At 30.6% G+C, this 15,972-nt stretch overlaps 1 protein-coding gene across 1 annotated transcript in view; it reads left to right on the forward strand.

Annotated features, from left to right (window-relative positions):
• Positions 1–1,849: 1,849 nt before the first annotated feature.
• Positions 1,850–15,972, forward strand: part of LOC123297522 (matrix-remodeling-associated protein 5-like) — a 217,067-nt gene continuing 202,944 nt past the window's right edge. The window contains exon 1 of the mRNA XM_044879215.1: positions 1,850–2,009. Coding sequence (XP_044735150.1) covers positions 1,889–2,009 — 121 coding nt within the window. The 5' untranslated portion in view covers positions 1,850–1,888. The remainder of the gene's footprint in view (positions 2,010–15,972) is intronic.

Here is a 15,972-nt window from a genome sequence, read left to right on the forward strand (position 1 = left end):
TATAAAACAAAGTCGCTTTTTCTGTTCCTATGTCCCCATGTCCCTTTGTACGCTTAAATCTTTGAAACTACGCAACGGTTTTTTTCAATAGATAGAGTGATTCAAGAGGAAGGTTTTTATGTATAATACATCCATATTATAGTAGAGTAAAGGGTTGAAATAGGGGTTGAAAGGGATATGCTTCAAAAACTAAAAAAGTTGTGCATCGATTAAGCTCAAATATTGACACGATATACAACCAGCTTAAAAGATCTATTGTTTTTATCTACTTTTAACCTTCGGAGGGTAGAAAGGTGTAGCGAGAAAGTGGGAAGGAATTATCGAATATTTACAAATATACCTAAGTGGGGTATCAAATAAAAGAGCATGACGTGTATATTACAAAACTGTTATCCCACGCAAGGAAATGTGGAGGGAGGGGTGCAAGTGGGGATGTTGCCCAGCAAAGCGGGTAGTTCACAGCTAGTAATTAATATTTTATACTTTTTAGTGCATATAAATTTGTTTTGGAATGGCTTTGAAGTCGGTTTTCTTTTCGGTAAAAGTTTTTTTGATATGACTATATTTATTTAACACTTGTTTAACTTAAAAGTACTTTGTCTCTGATTACTGATTTTATCTCAGGCATAGATTTTATTTTTATAAAAAGCTTTTGTAAAAACTAATTTTAAATTCGTTTTTTTTTTCTTTTTAAATATTAAAGTACTCAACATTTTTTGAATGAAAGTAGGTTTTTAATGTGTTCATTAACTTTAATAACATTTTTAAGGTGATTTAGTTAACTTATATAGAATTTTTTTTACTCAAATTGATGTAAAAATTTATAAAGAAACCGATTGGGCGTGATTTTTGTTTTATTTTTATTTGATAGGTCAAGCTATCAAATTAGTTTATATTTATAGCTACCAAAATATTTCTTCAGCTTTGGTTTAGTAGTTTTTCAAAAGTTAAAGATCGTCTCTCACCCGCAATAACTTATAAAACAACTGTATATATGACATTTAAGTTAAAAATACAGTATAATTATTCGTTGTGTGCGTAGTCATGGCAGGGACAATAAAAGTGATGCCAGCGCTTCCAGTGAAAAATTTTGGCGTTAAAGGGGGCTGTTATTACTAATTTGCAGTTCTTTACATGTTAATATTATAGAAATGTCAAGTTAAAATTATTGTAAAACACGAATTAATTAAACTTAATGCATTAAAAATTGTGAAAATAAGAAATCAAATTGCACAAATATTATTTTTCAAATGTAAATTATCATAATTATTTATTTAAATTTGTGAGACAATAATATTAAATTTTCAATGTAAGTCTTAAATCCAATCCATACAATTATATATGCATCCATACAATTCTATAATTAAAGTAGTGTATCGTTACCATGGAAACGAAACTCACGCACGGAGCGAATATCTAACATGAAACATGATATTTATGTACCTACATTCTAAATGACAATCGCTTTTTAAATGTATTAAATGGATTGGAACATATTACTAATATATTTTTCATTTTGTTTACAGATAATTCGTTGATAGGGAATTGAAAATCATGAAGTGGTTTCAACAATCAACAAACATCATTGAACGAAAATAAAAATGTGAAAATTCAACTGATATATTTATTTCACATACGAACAACGACTTTTTACAATAAAAATATAAAATAAAAACCTATAGACACACACAATGACTATTTTTAGATTAAAATGTTTTAATAAATTAGTTTTATTTTTTAATGGATTAAAAATATTGTGGTGTTTTTATTAATTGTCATCAATATTATATTTATTACAATTTTTAATTACACCACAAAAAAACATTTTCCGTTGTGCTACCACTTCACCTCATAATATGTATAAATAAAACAGTGAAGTGGACAATTTATGTTGTGTTGTTTGGTTATGGCGTCCTCGAATCGACAATTGACATTATCAAAGATGTTATCTATTTTTATTGTAATTGTGTTTATTAATCTGGCTACAATATCAACATTAGCGGAAAAAAGTAAGTACAATTATTACATTTCAACCATATTAAGCGGATAAAACCCGACTAGTGTATTAATTTAAGAAGTCATATACTTGTTTTATTGTTTAAAGAATTAAATATTATAGCTGCTTATAACTCTATACTTTATGAATTAATTGTAACACTATTTTAAAAACAGACAAACTCCCGATTTAGTAGTCAACCCAATATGTTTTGTACAATACCCACAATTTGTTTGATCAGAACATTTAATATAACAACATAAAATTTACTTGCACTTGCTTTAAATTATCTCTATTACTAGCGAGCCCCCCGGCTTCGCACGGGTGCAATGCTGATACTAAATACACTACAGAAAAACTGTGAACGTTGTATATAAAAACATAGCGGCCCGCTCTGACTTCGCACGTTTATAAAATATATAGCCTATGTGATTAAAATCGATCCAATAGTTTTGATTTATTCATTACTGCCCGTGGCCCGTACGCGTTAAATTTGGAGTAAAACAGTCCCCCTTTCCCTATACCATGAAGATTTTCTGCTATCTTTGGAATATCTAAATTCATACACTACATTTTTACTTATTTACTTTTTACATTTTCTAATTATTTACGACATCACATTAGAAACCTCAAAAATAGCAGTACTTCTCCACTATTTAATGGATGTTATTATACATATAAACCTTCCTCTTGAATCACTCTATCTATTAAAAAAAACCGCATCAAAATCCGTTGCGTAGTTTCAAAGATTTAAGCATACAAAGGGACATAGGGACATAGGGACAGAGAAAGCGACTTTGTTTTATACTATGTAGTGATGCTTGACTTCTGATAACTCGCAATTAATTTTTTTGAATGAAAAAATTAACAGATTGTAAAATATTTTTGCACATTCTCATAATCATGGCAAGCTGAATCGATTACAAAATTTTTTGTTTATATTTGTTGCACTTTGTTTTATTACTAAAACGATACTTGTTAATTCTAAGATTACGCTAAATGGGACACAACATTTTTTAGAGTTTCCCCCCCCCCCCCCCCAATATTTTTTTCTCGCCCAGACGACAAAAAATTATAAAAAAAACTTTTAACAAAAAGAAAACCGACTTCAAAGGAAAATTTTTCCAAAACAAATTAATATGCACTAAAAAGTAAAAAATAACGATAATATAATGCAGTTAAAATTATTGTTATTTTTGGAGTCGGACTTTGGACTTTTTAGTGCATATTAATTTGTTTTGGAAAAGGTTTTCTTTTGAAGTCGGTTTTCTTTTTGTTAAAAGTTTTTTTTATTTCGTGATTTTTGATCTGAAGTACACTAACTAATTTTTCACTAAAAAAGAATCATCGAAATCGGTTGACGTCATATTGAGTTATTCGTCCTCGGTCGAGCATACTGAATGCAAATTTAAGACTTTTATGGTTTTCTCATGGATGCCGTTGTCAGAAGTAGACCAAAATGAAATGGGACCACACGGGAAGCACCAGCTTTCAAATAGATAATGAATCATCGAAATCGGTTCACCCAGTCAAAAGTTCTGAGGTAACAAACATAAAAAAAAAAAAAAAATAATTCAGTCGAATTGAGAACCTCCTTTTTTTGGTTTGAAGTCGGTTAAAAATAGACCTGGATATAAAGTTGTTTCATTACAAGAATTAGCTGAAAGCATAAAAATTTCGTTCTTTGAAAAGAATATAACAGTTTAATAAATCAGAAGATAATATTTAGTGAACTAACCTACTAATGCTATATTCACCATGGATGGTTTAGTTGGAAATGCTTCATTCTTAATGAAGAACCTTGTCTGATGTAAGCACATTATTCTACATAGAACAAACAAACTTTATATAGTTTAAATAAAACTTTGACTATCTATACAGAATATTCAATTAAATTATATATCTGATAATAACATTTATATATAATTAAACTCGCAATAAGAACTAGAGAATAATAAACCTAGTTTAAGATTTTATACTACAATTGAGAAATTAGTAGAAGAGAAATTGGTGCTGCATTCATAAATTACTATTGTGAGAGAGTTAAGGATAGAATCACTATCTCTATCTCTATATATTATAAATGTGAAAGTATAAGGATGTTTGTTTGTTTGTTTATTTGTTACGCTTTCACCCAAAATCTAATGAATGGATTTGAATGAAACTTAACAATAATATAGATCATACATCAAAATAACACATGAGCTATAATTTGTGAATATTTTTATTTTTGTCATTTCATGAGACAGGGTGAAGGAGAACAATATATGGACGTCTGTATATTATAAGAGAAATACATCAAAATAGCACATAAGCTATAACGATTTCACTGCGTGATCTATGAGTATAATTTTGAACCATAAATTAAAGATTTCTGTAAAAATGGTAAACGCTGAAATGGTAAAAATACAATTCATGGCCATCTGTACATATACTTTACTTATGAATTCAGTAAGGTAGTCTTTACTTATAAATCCAGCGAAGCGTGCTGGTATCAAGCTAGTTATTTTTATAAATCTAATTGTTTCTTGTTGTAGTTTATATTTATTCGAATATTAACGCGATTCACTGTTTTTAATTAATTGCGATGCAGCAAGAATATACTTGAGCTTATAAGTTCATGGAATATGATTCTTGAGAGTGTTAGATCGTGAAATATGAAGAATATAAAAGAAAAAAAAAGACTCATTCATCAAAATAAAAAATTGTATAAACATATTATTTATGATCATAAATATGTTTTGGTAGGTTTTGTCTAGATCCCATTCGCCGATCGCGTGATAAGAAACATAGTTACAATTTTCAAAGAATTTTTCTACGTATACTTGATTACAATCTTACAGATTTTCGGCAAAATCGGCTCAGGTTGGAAAATGCTTTAAAGCAAAAGGTAATTTAATGAAGAGTGTTCTTACATATGTTTCTAATTCGAGTTTAAGGTTCCGTACTCGAAAAATTTATAAAGAGTTTTTTTAAATTTTGTAAATTTCACTTGTATTTATTATAGTATACGAATTTTGTCATTTTTGTACTATTTACATTCAAAACTATGCGTATGCGTGACTAGTTTTGTATGTAAATAGTAAACAAAAGACAACATTCGTGTCATGGTAGGGACAATAAAATCGATGCCAGCGCTTCCAGTGAAAAATTTGGCGTTAAAGGGGGCTGTTATTACTAATTTGCAGTTCTTTACATGTTAATATTATAGAAAATGTCAAATTAAAATTATTGAAAAACACAAATTAATTAAACTTAATGCATTAAAAATTGTGAAAATAAGAAATCAAATTGAACAAATATTATTTTTCAAATGTAAATTATCATAATTATTCATTCAAATTTGTGAGACAATAACATTAAATTTTCAATGTAAGTCTTAAATGCAATCCATACAATTATACATGCATCCATACAATTCTATAATTAAAGTAGTGTATCGTTACCATGGAAACGAAACTCACGCACGGAGCGAATATTAAATATAAAATTTGTAATACATTGCATAGAGGTTAAACTACACAAGCTACCGTATATAAACTATTTATTAATGCATCAACAATTAAAGAAGGTTCTCTAATATGCTGCTTTTTATTAAAAAAAAAAGAATATTTGTACACGCTTTCAGTCATATAAGAATTTCCGAACAAGAACATGGTATTAAGAAATTCGTATAAAAAAAAAAAATCACGGTTCACTACAATAGATATCAAAGGACAAAATTACTGTTTTACTAGTAGGAAATGTTTAACTAGAAAAATCAGACATTAGAGAAAAGCTGTGGGTGTTGACTGTATTTCGAGTGAAATTAAAACCAATTTGGACATATGGTGTGTGTGTGTGTGTATTTGTGTGTGTGTGTGTGTGTGTTTTTTTTTTTTTTTTTTTTTTTTTTTTTTTTATTTTTTTTTTTTTTTTTTTATTTTTTTTTTTTTATATATAGCGAAGGAAATTCATTTATGAATCTCTGGCTTAGATGTTTTGCCTGGTATGTCGGACTCGGACATTAACTTAAGATGACGTGTTAATGCTAATACCGACTAAAACCTCCGCTATCCTCTGAACTCTGGTCCTCCACGGTATCCGCCGTTAGGCATTACTTCGTGGGGGGAGAATTTAGCTACTGCTTTTTCTTCTGCTAGCTAAGATGTTATTCCTTCTTTCTTCTAGCTGTTGTCCTGTGCCCTTCTTCTTTCGATGGAACGCAAGCCTATGAGGACTTCTGTAGCAAATGTGCTGATGGCGTTCCAAGAGGCTCTCGATGACAACATTGCTTCTACTAGTGTCTCTGGTTGAATACTCTGGTGTAAGATACTTTCGAGTTGATCACGCAGTGTAGAAAATCGCGGACACTCGAAGAAAACATGCTTCGCATTTTCAAGTACTCCTGGGCAGGACGGGCACTCCGGAGAATTATCGTGCTTGAAGCGGTGTAAATACTCTCGAAAGCAGCCATGCCCTGATAGCATCTGTGTTAGATAGTAGTTGACCTCACCGTGATTACGATTCAGCCAAACATCAATTCGTGGTATGAGGTGGTGAGTCCACCTGCCTTTCTCTGCAGCATTCCATTGACGCTGCCAACGTGCGATGCTCTTCTGTCGTTCTTCTGCCTTGAGTTCTTCATCACTCAGTGTGGTTGACGCCTTTCGTTGATAAAGGTTCTGTCTTTCCTCAGCTAGAACTCTAAGAGGTAGAGTTCCGGAAATGACACACACCGCTTCCTCCGATATTGTGCGAAAAGCGCTTGCGACTCGTAGTGCGCTCATCCGATATATTGGTCCAGCCTTTCTCCAGGAATCTTGCGTCTTTAGTGCGTCAGCCCAAATGGATATTCCGTAAGTGAGTACCGATGTGACTACTGATGACAATAGTAGCCTACTGCTCTGCTTTGGGCCTCCGACGTTCGGCATCAATCGTGCGAGACTAGCTCTCACTACTGACGCTTTCGTGCAGACGTGTTCGACTTGCTGCTTAAAGTTGAGTCGGGCATCAAGCATCACTCCCAGATACTGTGTGTGTGTGTGTGTGGGTGTGTGTGTGTGTGTGTATTACCACACCTTATTTTGTCTTGCCTTCTTGACTTTAACAAGGCTTCTTTGTATTACTACCTTTCGGAAAGGTACAACTTTCAATATACGAGCTTATCACACTCTCAATATGGTATTTAAACCACATATAAAAAAGATATACCTACATTGCCCGTGTTTGTATTCGTAAAACAGAATCCAAAAAGATTTAATAAAGAGAGAATATCAAGGAACAGCCTGTGTTTGCCTTTGACTTGGTTCAGGTTAAGAAGCTTCTGGAATATGCTTACCGATTAAAGTCTAGCCTTGTGCCCAGTTTAATCGAAATCGGTGGGCCCTTTTTTTAGAAAACCCCAAAAATCCTGTTTTGGCCTAGAGGGAAGTACCCTTAAAGAAAGGCCTAAGGAAAAAATGAAAAAATCGTCTGGAATTATAACCAAACTGAAGCTATGTACCGAGTTTGAGAAAAATCGGTTGAAAATTGAAGGCTCCAGCTTGGTAACAGACATACCGAAATACCGGCATACCGACGGACGCAACATTTTTTAAAAACCACTTTTTTGGAATCAGGGATCCTCAAAACGTGTATTTCCGTTGAAACCCCGATAGCGATTTTTTTTCGATCACAATACTTTATTATATTTATAATATAATAAAGTAAAAAAAAGATACAGAAAATACTTCGAAATTTCGAAATTTTTGTATTATTTTTGGTGTCTTAAAATAAGATAACTACTATAAATAATTTATATTGTCTTTTAGATACCACGAATACGACAAAATGATTTGGATACATGGTGAAACCACTTATGTTTGGTAGCAAGGCAGAAATTGGTGTAATGAGAAAGAAGATTAGAATATACTTTTTAAATTATTTTGAGAATTTATTTATGCAAATTAATGTTACACAATTTTTTCCATAGAATAGCATCGTGATAACTCCTAATATATTTTAAAATGTGGTTTTTGCTAGCTGTGTAGCATTTTTAGTATACCGTAGCAACACTATCACAGAAATTGCTTAATACTCCTAATATTGGTCTTGCTTCCCAGAATCTTGCAAGCCTTTTGATTTTTACTTAATCTAAAAAATTTCTTATCCTCAGAATTTTCAAACTGAAAGTATATTTTCTAAAGAATTTTCTAAATAAATTGATATACAAGGTAGATTTTATTTTCTTTTATTAAACGAAATTTTCACGAGCGCCTTTTCTGCCTTCGATAGTTATTTCTAAGTTTTTGTCAAAAATTATTTGAAAATTTGAGTGGAACGGGGAAGGAGTGTTTTGTATATCGCAAATTCATATTGAATAAAGAATGAAGAAGTTGGTCTTTGCTATCTACGGTGACCTCGGCAACCTTCCCACACTATACCTTTATTTTAATTTTTTTTTTTTTTTTGATTTCGTTTGAAAGTTAATTTAATGAAGAGTGTTCTAAGCTATGTATCAAGTGAGAGTTGAGGGTTCCGTAAGCGAAACAACTGAAAAATATACTACGATCTTCAAATTCGTTTCTAAGAAGATTCTAAAGAAAATGGTAATTAAATAGAGAGTTTTCTCAAATATATTTATAAGAGAAAGTTTACGGATCCGTTACCCAAAAAATCTGTCGGGGCTTTTTTTAATTTTGTAAATTTCACATGTGAAAAATTCATATTGATTCTCTGTACGACTAATGAAAAATGAACTGTCAAATTCAACGTTTTTTTATATAAGAGATCTTGTTTAGGTTAAATCGTAAATTTTGACTGATAATTCATTTCATATAAACCATACATAGAAATGAATTTTTCACAAAAGATAAGTCTGCGACAAAGCGTAATTTTAGTGAGTCATTTCAGAAGAGCTGAAAATTGCATTGGTGTTAGCCAACATCACGTTCTCACAGCGGGGGACTTTGGTTCCAAGGTCCCCCAAAAGAGTGCCAAAGTTGTAGCGTCTCTTCCAAATTTGAAGTCATTCCAGAAAGGGTAAACTCGATTTATACAAGAAAGTATGCAACAGTAAATATGTTGATTCTGTCTCATCGGGAAACTTATTTCACAATACCTGAAAATCTGCTCGCGTGAAGAGTTATGTCTAAAAATCACAAAAATAATATCATCCGCAATATAGGTGATGAATAAAATTTAAAATTTTTAATATCGTTTTCAATTTTACATCTTGTAAAACTGTTCATACTTACCGGAGATTGGGTGCTTAGTTAATAAAATTTTTTTAATTTATTATCCACACCCCAGCATTTTATAAAAAAAAAGTTTTCATGCAAAACAGCACTTTTAAAAAAAATACAAAATGTATTCATTTTCAGAACAATAATGGACTTTAATAATGTGTTTGTGTGTTTGTGTGAGACTTTTAACAAATTTTTTTTTCTTGAAAATGTATTTTACCCAACAAACAAAACAACAACAGGCAAATTAAGTTTATTTTTATTATTGCCTTTTATATATCTGTATGCATTATATATAGAGTAGTGAGTAAGAAGAAAATTGTAGAAGAAAACGGGAAATGAATGGAAAACGAAAGGAAATGTGAAAAAATTTTATGTATATGTGTGTGTGTGTGTTTATATATATTTTATGAATTATAAAATAATGTAAGTTTTTCGCACTTCAATTAATTGGTTGTCTGTTCTTATAAGATATCTCAAAGAAAAAGAAAACTTTTCTGAAAATGTCATTTGTTTCCAACGAATGTGTTTTTTTTTTATATGTATGTAGGTTATTTTGAGACAATGGGATATTCGTTTTGTAATAGTAGATAATAAATACAATGAAAATGAATAAATGAAACTGGTTGAAACATTTACTTTGAGTGATTACATGAATGTCTACCAATTTTAATAATTTATGATTTTAAAATGTATGCAAATATTATAAACAAAGTATTATAAATAAAAAACAATCGATAAAAATAAATTAGTTTCTTATTTTATAAGCCTAGAAGCCTACTGTTTGTATACGTTAAATTAAAACAACGCCTTTTATGACTTAATTTGTTTTTTTACTAAGAATCTAATGTTTTCTTGGTAAAATATAATAAAAATAAAAAAAGGAGGATTTGACCAAACCAATCAAATACATTTTTAAAATGTTTTTTCAAAATGATATAATCCAATTGAAATCAGTTCATATCCCTTCTTTAGTTTAATATTCTTGAATGAAATATACTAATATCTACTGATTATCATTGGCTGCTGGTTATCGAATCATAGTCAGTGAATGAACAAATTTATCAATTTTTGCCATACCTGTAGCGCCCAAACAAGGGCTCAAATCCAAAATTGGTAAATGACTTTTTCCTTCGTCTTTATGAGCTTATTCTGTAGGCCGACGATCCGCAGTCAATAACAGTATATATCAGTATATATGTGTATATATATATATATATATATATATATATATATATATATATATATATATATGTATTTTTAAAATCCATCAAGCCCTTTGAAATATACAAAGTATTAAAAAAAATTTACAAACAAATATTCGTGCATACATACATACAAGATACGCGCGAAAAACCACTCCCTGACACTCGGGTAAAAATTAAATGTCCGCCATAATGTTACAGTTACAACACAACATAGACAACCTTTATTGGGTTTGAAATTCAATTAAAAACATCAACATTTGTTTAAAAGATGACAAGATAACAAAGTATTTTGCATTTATAATAATAAGCAAGTCCTTACATAAATGTTATAAATTGTATTACAGGAGCTGTAACATGACGAACAAACATGAATACAAATCAATAAACACAAAAAGCAATTCAATATCACCTTATAAAACACCTTACCTACGTTGTGATTACGAATTGTAGGTACAATACGGATGTTAGTGGCACACATTATAAATAACCTTGCATTTATTATACCATGCATATATGAAATATACATAGTATATTAAGTTTAGTCCCAAGTTTGTAACGCTTAAAAATAATGATGCTAGGAAAAAAATTTTGTCATAGGTGTTCATAATATCACTTAATTAGTCCATTTCCGGTTGTCCGTCCGTCCGTCCGTCTGTGGACACGATAACTCAAAAGCGAAAAAGGATATCGTGTTGAAATTTTAACAGCGTAATCAGGACGTAAAAAGTGAGGTCGAGTTCGTAAATGAGCATCATAGGTCAATTGGGTCTTGGATCCGTAGGACCCATCTTGTAAACCGTTAGAGATAGAACAAAAGTTTAAATGTAAAAAATGTTCCTTATCAAAAATTAAACAACTTTTGTTGGAAACATTTTTTCGTAAACATCACTGTTTACAAGCCTTCGTTATACGTGTGTACAAGTTTCAGAGCTCTAAAAATTTTATTTTTTACCGCAAAAAATCTATCCCAAAAAAATTAACTTTTTTCAAGGCCCGATTTCGGCATAAAAAATTAAAACATTTCACTTGCTGCTCAAATATCATGCTCGAAGAAGTCTAGGCGAAGAGTAAAAGCATCGAAAAACTGCTCTTCCATAGTCTCTCGAGTCAGAGGAATGTTTTTACGAAAGATGTCCTTTTTCAAAAAAAATTGGAAAATATTTGAATTGTGAACCTTATACTCATTACTTCACTATTTATCAACTTTAAAATCGAAAAAGAAAGAAAAGTTATAACCAAATGTTAAAACGACTATTTTCGAACATTTTTTCAAGTTTCGACAACAATGCATCCAAATGTGAAACTTTCCAATTTAATTTTTTTGCATTGGACGTCAACGTTTTTCTTAATCGTAAGAACACCTTTTTTTTACTGCTGCGAATTTTTTGAGTTAACTTAGCCCTTGATTAGCCGTAAAATGACTCTTCTTTCATCATTGCATCATTTTAAAATGGTGAAATTATACTGTCACGAGCATTTTCAACCCAAGGCAAGCGAGTGAATGAAGTTGAAGTGCGTCGAATACTTATTACCAGTTATTGCAAGGTTGATTGTGTTAACTTCCATACTATATTACCCAGGCATGCAATAATGATATCATTCATACAAATGGAGGTTGTGGTTACCACAATTGAAGGCGATATTGTCAAGTAGATGATAATGTGTTGGCGTCCACTGTTGTGTCCACTCTCACGATGATGTCTTCTACATGTACAACCAACCATTGTTCGAGATTCTCCAATTACAATTGTCTATTTATGTGGATCGTGATAGAGGTAGATAATATCACACATTCGATAGATATACTTACTTGTGAATATTTGTTAAGAGTGGTACTATTCGAGCTATTTAAACCAAAGGCAGTTTCAAATGTGTATTCGATCACAGTGAATTGTTCAATTGACTGAATGAATGTTTAGTCAAGGTATTTATTGTAAAATGTTGTCTTGAGATTCACTGCAAAATGTTATTTATATTAATTCGTTTATTTGTTACTTACTTATAAAAATGATGAAATGTTCTTTTGAGCAATCATTTTTCCCAAAAGCGATTTCTTTTATTTAATCCAATGGAGTTGCAATTATTGTTATTTTTGAAGTCGGCGTCAGCCACGGAAACAACTGTGAAAGAATAGTTTGCTACATTGGCTTGGCTGACACCGACTCCAAAAATAAAAATAATTGATTTTAAGAACTTCACTTTATAGCGTTTAAAGCAAGCCGGAGAACTAGATCCAGTCTGATGGCAGAACATGATGTTGTCCATCAAATTCTGCAACTTTTGTTTAAGTTATTTTTATTTTTTTTTTTTTGGTTAACTACAAAACAAATATTAGCCACAATATATTAAAATGGCCCACCCTATATATAAAAAAATAATGCCTTTTAAGAAAGTATGGTACCCTGATCGTGTATCCTTTTGTGGTGGCAATTTTGATGTTTTTATGAGATATTTTGATAACACATTGTTCTATTGTGTTTACTGTAACTTATGTAACTTTTATAAATATTTAAAAACGTTTAAATAAAAATCGTTTATTCTCTGTTTCGACAGCTACCTAGAACTTCAAGTAGCCGGGATGACTTTGAAGAATCATATCTAAAAAATTACTCCATGGTTTAAAGTACCTATTACATTTTGAAGTACGATATAAATTTCCACGCTCAATAACTAAGAAAATTCTGAACTAACAAAATGCGTAGGTATCACACGAATCAAGGTATTGAGAAAAACATTTTTCTGTTGTCATTGATCGCTAATATGCCGAAAATGTTTTCACAAAAATTGAAAATGTTTTCGTAGATTGATTGTATATATCTCTTAAATGATTAGATAAAGTTTTAATAAGTTCAAAAACCGAAATTCTAAAAGAATTGACACATTTATAAAAGTATGACAAAGAAAGGTGGTATGACGTGTTATCATTCAAATATCGATTATCATTGAAAATGTTACTGAATAAAGTGAGAATAACCTTTTTCACTATGATTTATGACTTGTATTATTATTCAAAATGTTACCGAAAACATAACAAATACAATTTTTTGCTGGCCTTTTTCGAAAACGATAAACTATAATAACATCTTTATATCATATTGATGTTTTGAAATAGACCGGTTTCACGGGCTCATATAATTAAAAATTTTCTGACGCTTGCACTGTTCGAAAAATCAGTGAAATGTATTTTATACAATATTTCCTCAGGAATTTCGGAAAAACAATTTTGTCAATCCGACTCAATCCGAAATTCGTTGAAACGTCCAGTTTTTGAAATAATTTTTTTAAATACAATGACATTTATTGAACTTGCCAAGCATGTAAAACATTTATTTTGAATTGGGCAATTACATGATTTTCCAATCCATTGAATAGTTATATTTTATTATTTTTATTTTATTATTTTTATTTTATTATTATTATTGTTTTTTAAAATAATTTTTGGGAAAAAATTTGTTTTTTTATTTATTTATAAATATTTAAACTATTTAAAAATTTTTAAAAAAAATTGCTAAAATATAAGCGAATAGGCAGCTCCACCTTGCGTATTTGACGTTACCGCAAGCGCTGAAAAAAGGTGATGGACACGAAACAGCACCCGAAAACAGCACGGATCGGAGAATGAACTCGTTCATGATCGATATAGTGCATTCTTACAAAGGAGATGTAGGAATGCACTTTAATAATTGACGCCCGGACCAAGATTATTTATAGTGTATTTGTAAATTATTAAACCTGTAAAATGTAATTTTGTTCGCTGCGGTCGCTACGCTGGCGGGAAGTATAACGCTACAAATCTTGGCCGCATGCTTCAATAAGATGAGTTAATGAATCGCCGGTAGATCTGAGCCATTTTTTTCACTGCCTGGATATCGATATTTAATATACGGGTATGTAAATTGATTTCCGAAAGTAATATTCTGCCGATTTCACTCGGATTTTTTTCGATTTTTAGAAATAACATGCTTTGAAACGAATTTAAAAAAAAAGTTCCCTCCAAGAATTACCAGATGGAGGTTTAGTATCAAAATAGGAACAATCTTAATTAGGAAGTCTATTTAGGTGATGGGCATACCCATCATGCCCATATGGGAGGATCCGCAACTGCGTTACTGTGCATATTCTCTTCAAAATTATTATTAATAATAACCATGCCTTTATATATAATGGGTCCTACTTATTTAAAAATCATTTAATCTTAAGTTTTAATCTTATTTAGGTCTAAAAAAAATAGGTCAACAGGTAAACGTCTAAATAACATCCATAGATGACACACAACATTCATTTTTAATTCAAAAAAATGAATTTCGAAGGCTAAATATAGTGTGGCAACTTCCCGTCCGTCCCCTAAGGATAAAAATAAGAATGCGTTCATACTGAAACTTAATTACAAATAGGTACCGAGGTTTATTTTTAATGAATTGAATTTTACCAAATTCGTTAACAAAATAATAGTAAAAATAATAATAATTTCGAAATAGTGTTTATTTAATATTAATTAAGCTTTATATTTGCACTGCACCATTTATGGTTCTCTTTTTACCGGGTGTTCTCTTTTTACCGGTTTACATTCATTCCGCTGAAAATTCTGCCAACTTAAAAATTAGACTTTGAATTCCATTTCATTTAAAAAACTTATTAAGTGCGAGTTACACTCGTGCGAAAAGGTTTTCGCCGTCAATTATCTTATCACTACATAGTATAAAACAAAGTCGCTTTTTCTGTCCCTATGTCCCTTTGTACGCTTAAATCTTTGAAACTACGCAACGGATTTTGATGCGGTTTTTTTAATGGATAGAGTGATTCAAGAGGAAGATTTTTATGTATAATACATCCATATTATAGTAGAGTAAAGGGTTTAAATAGGGGTTGAAAGGGATATGCTTCAAAAACTAAAAAAGTTGTGCATCGATTAAGCTCAAATATTGACACGATATACAACCAGCTTCAAAGATCTATTGTTTTTATCTAATTTTAACCTTCGGAGGATAGAAAGGTGTAGCGAGAAAGTGGGAAGGAATTATCGAATATTTACAAATATACCTAAGTGGGGTATCAAATAAAAGAGCATGACGTGTACATTACAAAACTGTTATCCCACGCAAGGAAATGTGGAGGGAGGGATGCAAGTGGGGATGTTGCCCAGCAAAGCGGGTAGTTCACAGCTAGTATTTAGATAAAAGAGAAATAATTTAGATAAAAAAGTTTCATTTCAAAAATTTTCTTTATCCATTATCACCTGTCTATCATCAACATGAATTTATTTTAAAAGAAATATTTAATTGGGTTGTTTAAAATGAGACACTTGTTATAAATGTAATAAAATAAAGTGCATTACAACAAAATATATTAAATTATATTTTTAATTTATTATGAAATAATTTAGATAAAATTTTACACGTATCTACCTCATACCATAAATACAGTTACTATCAAACAAATACTATCTGCCTATATGTTTGCATTTTATAGAATAGTAATTACAATAATTGTAAATCTCCGTGAATATATCACTCCCCAAATTCGAGTTTTAATTAAACGCTGATTAGATTCGTATAATCATCAT

This window comes from Chrysoperla carnea, chromosome 4 (assembly GCF_905475395.1).
Source record: "Chrysoperla carnea chromosome 4, inChrCarn1.1, whole genome shotgun sequence".
NCBI classification, from domain to species: Eukaryota; Metazoa; Arthropoda; class Insecta; order Neuroptera; family Chrysopidae; genus Chrysoperla; species Chrysoperla carnea.